General features: G+C 42.8%; 1 protein-coding gene across 1 annotated transcript; it reads left to right on the top strand.

Annotated features, from left to right (window-relative positions):
• On the top strand, window positions 1-842 carry LOC109478620. Its single transcript, XM_019780292.1, has one exon. The coding sequence runs from the start codon at window positions 11-13 to the stop codon at window positions 776-778; it is 768 nt and encodes a 255-aa protein (XP_019635851.1). The 5' UTR covers window positions 1-10; the 3' UTR covers window positions 779-842.
• Window positions 843-6,244: the final 5,402 nt, after the last annotated feature.

The following is a 6,244-nucleotide window of genomic DNA, read 5'->3' as shown; positions in this document are numbered from 1 at the left end:
TGCCCTGGGAATGGAGAGCCTGAAATCAGTTCTGGACAGGTTCAAACTATGCCTATTTGGGAGACTTGTCTCTATGCGCAACACAATCCTGGCGAAGAAGGTCTTCTTGTTCAGGCTATACTCCTACGTCTTAGCAAGAACAAATAGGAAGGCAAGAGGTCTAGTCAGTGAGTGCTTTGAAGTAGCAAGAGAATATGGCTTGGAAGGATGGTTAGAAGAATACTGGCTGACGACGAATTTCCCTTCAGCAAGTGAATGGAAGCAACTGGTGAAGACAACAATACGAGCTAAAGAAAATGAGAGGTGGCAGGCCACAGTGTCCTCTGAAAGCACATGTCACAGGTTCTACAAAGTACATCCAACAAGCGAGAAACCGCATAAACTATGGGTACTAGCAAGACAACAACCAGAGCACCAAAGAGATCTAAAGAACCTAATCCTCCTTAGTACTGTCCCAACCAAACACGACAGAAAGCCCTGCCCAACCTGTATGTCGGACACAGAAGACCTAGTGGGCCACCTGTTCACCCGATGTACAACATTCATACACCTGAGACAAGCCCTGGCAGAAGAACTAGTGAACTATCTGGGAGTAAGGGTGATGGCAAGAGTACACGAACAGCCAGAAGAGAGGTTTACAGAAATTATGTTGGGAGCGGAAGTAACAGAAGAAGAAGTGGACGCAGAAGTGTGGAGCGCCTTCATTACAACAGCAGCCAAACTACTCCGCCCATTGGCAACTATGGCACTAAAACATGCCACATGGAAAGAAAGGTGAACAGTTGGAACGGAGAGAAGCAGAGAGAAGGCAGGGAAGAACTGGAGAGAAAACTGAGGAGAGAAGGCTGAGGAGAGAAGGCTGAGGAGAGAAGGCTGAGGAGAGAAGGCTGAGGAGAGAAGGCTGAGGAGAGAAGGCTGAGGAGAGAAGAGCTGAGGAGAGAAGGATGAGGAGAGAAGGCTGAGGAGAGAAGGCTGAGGAGAGAAGGCTGAGGAGAGAAGGCTGAGGAGAGAGGGCTGAGGAGAGAAGGCTGAGGAGAGAAGGCTGAGGAGAGTGGGCTGAGGAGAGAGGGCTGAGGAGAGAAGGCTGAGGAGAGAGGACCAGAACTAGAAAGAGACACTAGTCAGGGAGGGGTATAACAGAGAGGACAATGTTCCCTGGGTTCTACTCTCTACCTGCAGAATGGCGTTGTAGCTGAGAAGGGATTTAGCTAGAAGAACTTGAGTTTTAAAGTGAAGGCAAAAAGGACTGAATCAGAGACTTTTGATGCCTTTTGAACATTTTATTACGGTGTAAAAGGAGGATAACAAACGAAAATACCCTATAGTGTAATTCGTGACGTAAAGTAAATATCTTTTGATCGTTTGATTACCCTTGTAAATACCCTACAAGATATATTTTAATTAGCATATTTTAATTAGTATATGTGAAGTGACTTTTATGTTGTATTGGTGTGACACTGCTCTCCTATGGGAGGAAATAAAGAGAAAGAAGAAGAATCTAAATGTAAAGGATATCGTGATGAGCAGAAAACATTGAAATTCTAATAATTAACAGAACAGAAGATTATAAGAAACAAGAAAGCCAAGAAGATTGTAAACAAGAGGGAAGTAAAGGAGTACAGACTAGTGTATTGTTAACGTGTTGTACTAAATGTTACCGCCATTCCGTGTTATTAGGGTGGCATACCGTTGCAATGTCTTTCGATTTGAAATTGAATGTTTCTTTAAGCAATCGCTCATGCACTGTAAATACAATTTTCAAATGTGATTACGATGTTTGAACATATAAAATGACGTTGACTTTATATGATGTGCTTCATATTGTTTCATTTCAGGCTGTCGGAACAAAACTCTGATTGGATGGACGTATATGGATAAAAGGTTTTCCAAACTTTCTCACACACAAGTTTGTAACATAGATGTGAGACTAAGAACACATTTCAGAATGGTATTGGCAGGTCCAGCAGCGAGTGAAAAGACAGCGTTTATTACAATCTTTGCCCTCCATAAGGGGATCATAGTATCTCGGATGGGCTGAAAAAACAGAATTTTGACCTATGTGACGAGCGCGAATCCGTTTCATCAGAGAATGGAGAGGTCAACACAGAAACAAGAGCCAACATGAAGTACAGCAGCATGCAAATGCAACTCACCATCGACTCTCTGGATATCTTAATGTCCTCCGAGCAGAAATCCACAGACAGCGTCCGTCAGACGTCCGTCACCAAACTGTCTCGAATAGAAACTTAACCAGGACATTTTACGTTCGAGGTGCTAACGAACTGCCACAAAACTTTCGAACAATTCACTTTCCGGAAGAGGACATCATTTTAACTTATAGAGGCCGACAACGGAGGGATGGTAACATCTTTGGCAAGGGGCGAATACCCTACAAGACCAAGAAAGCAGAGGGATCAACTGCAGTCCTCAATATCAAGGCTGTCCACATGAAGAAGAGGCTACCAGTCACTTATTAATCTTCATGATTGTAAGTGAAACGAGACATGCGACCGTCTGCCAGTTCGCTTTTCTCTTGCTTTGGATTTGGGGTTTTGAATAATATTTGCTTGTTTTGTAAAATGAAAAAAAAAAACGATCAAACTAAAACCCCTTCGCGAGCCCAGGTATGCGGTATTGGTAAACTGGTTACAAATTAACCAGGAAAGGCTCATAGCTATCTATCATTTCCGTTCTGCAGGAAGAAAGCGATATCCATAGGTCCGAGGAAGACGAAACATACGACAACGGTACCAGCGAGGGTGAGGAAGAATGGGATGATTCGGACGAGGAACAGCAGCTCTTAAGGAACTTGTACAGTTCTGCAGTAAAGGCGGCGAAGCCCTAGACAAAAGTTGCGAGACCCGACCCTATCGTTACCGTGGTAACATGGCTCTTTGTGATACGGCAGGCTCACAATCACATAAGTGACAATAATTTAGAACACCTCATGTCATTCCTGTATCCTGTGTTTGAGGCATTAGGTATAGATACGCGATGTTTGAGGGGCTTATCGTCTTTGTATATGTCATGGAAACTGTTAGGAATCGGCAGAGATAACTTTGAAAAGTTTTGCATCTGTCCGGATCCTAAATGTTGCAAGCTATTTCCAATGGATCGGCTGTATAAAACTGATACTGTACAAGGCGCTGTGATAACATACGAAGGATGAGAAAAGGAACGCAAAATATAATACCGTTACATCGGGTCAGACCATCAGTTTCTAAAAGAAAAGTATTTTATCCTTTGAAAGTCTTCTGTTTCAAAAGTATTATTGAGACGCTTGAAGTGTTTGTACAGAAACAGGGTTTCGAGGACAAGTGTGAAGCATGGAGGGATCGAAATGTATCTCAGGCTGGGTTGTTTGGAGACGTTTCTGAAGGAAAAGTTTTGCACGATTTCGCTAAATGGAATGGGGAGATTTCCTTTCAGCTCCCAGAAACCATGCACTGATGATGAATGTAGATTGGTTTCAACCTTTCAAGCGTAGAAACGATTATTCCGTCGGTGTTATCTGCATGACAGTCATAAATTTGCCAGGTGCTGAAAGGTTCAGGTTAGAGATTGTCCTTTTAGTTGGATTGATGCTTGCTTTAGAACATGAACCAAAACATCTCAGTTCATTCCTAGATCCCATAGTTACAGTTTTTGTGCTGGGTGTCTCATTCAAAACTTACAACTCTCCGTACTATCACTGGGCAAAATGGCCACGGATCCCGGCAGATACCGTCGCATCCGTCAAATCGATCCGTCACGGATGCGGAAGATTCCGAACAAATGCGAACAAATGCCAAATCCGTGAAGGATACGACAAAATACCCAACGGATGTGATACCGTATCCGCTCGGATAGCAGATACACTATGGATACGATGTTTTATATGCTCGAATCCCTAACTGTAAACGAATACGGATATATCATTTGCACGAATCCTTAAATAAAAACATTTGCAAGGATCGAGAGGAATAAACTTTTTCATTCACTCATTAAATTTTCTTACTAACATAGACAGGTTTGACAGTGCCCACTCTATCAAAAAAGTACATTGGTGGTTATACGAATCCTATCAAATCCGCGTTCCGTATCTTCTACGAATCCGCTGGCCAAATGAACGACCAGGGATCCTATCAAATCCGCTATCCGTATCTCCTACGAATCCGCTAGCCAAATGAACGACCAGGGATTCTATAAAATCCGCTATCCGTATCTTCTACGGATCCGCTAGCCAACCCACGACCAGGGATCCTATCAAATCCGCTATCCGTATTTTTACGGATCCGCTAGCCCAACCCACGACCAGGGATCCTATCAAATCCGCTATCCGTATTTTTACGGATCCGCTAGCCCAACCCACGACCAGGGATCCTATCAAATCCGCTTTCCGTATCTTCTACGGATCCGCGACCAGGGATCCTATCAAATCCGCTATCCGTAGGTAAATTATGCCATAACATCACCAATTCACACACAACTTTTGATCAGGTATGTATCTCATTATTTGGAACGACTCAATTTTGTCAAGTGAGGCAAAAAAATCCTTCTGTACAAGAGTGGACCAGCAGATACGTTGTCGCATCCTTGGGGTATTTTTATGTATCCTTTAATGATCTGGGATTTGTTTGCATTTGTTCGGAATCTTCCTGTATCCATGACTGTGTGCAGTTGACCAAAAATGCTTTTCTTGTGTCATTTATGCAAATTAGGCTGTAACATCACCAATTCGCACACATGACATCGGGGGACATTGCGGCACCTGATAAAAGTCGTTTCGAGCGAAATGCTTGTCGTTTTGCGAATTCCAATTTTTCAGCCAAAAATGCTTTTCTTGTGTCGTTTATGCAAATTATGCCGTAACATCACCAATTCGCACACATGACATCGGGGGACATTGCGGCACCTGATAAAAGTCGTTTCGAGCGAAACGCTTGTCGTTTTGCGAATTCCAATTTTTCAGCCAAAAATGCTTTTCTTGTGTCGTTTATGCAAATTATGCCGTAACATCACCAATTCGGCCAAATGACATCGGGGGACATTGCGGCACCTGATAAAAGTTGTTTCGAGCGAAACGCGCTTGTCGTTTTGCGAATTCCAATTTTTCAGCCAAAAATGCTTTTCTTGTGTCGTTTATGCAAATTATGCCGTAACATCACCAATTCGCACACATGACATGGGGGGACATTGTGGCACCTGATAAAAGTCGTTTGGAGCGAAACGCTTGTCGTTTTGCGAATTCCAAATTTTCAGCCAAAAATGCTCTTTTCGTCTCATTTATGCAAATTATGCCGCAACATCACCAATTCGCACACATGACATCGGGGGACATTGCAGCACCTGATAAAAGTCATTTCGAGCGAAACGCTTGTCGTTTTGCGAATTCTAACTTTTCAGCCAAAAATGCTCTTTTGTCTCATTTATGCAAATTATGCCGTAACATCACCAATTCACACACGACTTTTAATCAGGTATGTATCTCATTATTTGGAACGACTCAATTTTGTCAAGTGAGGCAAAAAAATCCTTCTGTACAAGAGTGGACCAGCAGATACGTTGTCGTAACCTTGGGGTATTTTTATGTATCCTTTAAGGATCTGGGATTTGTTTGCATTTGTTCGGAATCTTCCTGTATCCATGACTGTGTGCAGTTGACCAAAAATGCTTTTCTTGTGTCATTTATGCAAATTATGCTGTAACATCACCAATTCGCACACATGACATCGGGGGACATTGCGGCACCTGATAAAAGTCGTTTCGAGCGAAACGCTTGTCGTTTGGCGAATTCCAATTTTTCAGCCAAAAATGCTCATTTTCTCTCATTTATGCAAATTATGCCGTAACATCACCAATTCGCACACATGCATCGGGGGACATTGCGGCACCTGATAAAAGTCGTTTCGAGCGAAATGCTTGTCGTTTTGCGAATTCCAATTTTTCAGCCAGAAATGCTCTTTTCTCTAATTTATGCAAATTATGCCGCAACATCACCAATTCGGCCACATGACATCGGGGGACATTGCAGCACCTGATAAAAGTTGTTTCAAGCGAAACGCTTGTCGTTTTGCGAATTCCAATTTTTCAGCCAAAAATGCTCTTCTTGTGTCGTTTCTGCAAATAATGCCGTAACATCACCAATTCACCCACGACTTTTAATCAGGTATGTATCTCATTATTTGGAACGACTCAATTTTGTCAAGTGAGGCAAAAAAATCCTTCTGTACAAGAGTGGACCAGCAGATACGTTGTCGTATCC

The sequence above is a fragment of the Branchiostoma belcheri genome, unplaced genomic scaffold (genome assembly GCF_001625305.1).
Source record: "Branchiostoma belcheri isolate BF01 breed outbred unplaced genomic scaffold, Haploidv18h27 scaffold441, whole genome shotgun sequence".
NCBI lineage: Eukaryota > Metazoa > Chordata > Leptocardii > Amphioxiformes > Branchiostomatidae > Branchiostoma > Branchiostoma belcheri.
The sequence above is the reverse complement of the archived record's forward strand: the minus strand, read 5'-3'. Positions and strand labels throughout refer to the sequence as shown.

Coding starts and splice junctions, on each gene's coding strand:
- LOC109478620 (XM_019780292.1), top strand. CDS start 11: ATGGAGAGCCTGAAATCAGTTCTGGACAGGTTCAAACTATGCCTATTT.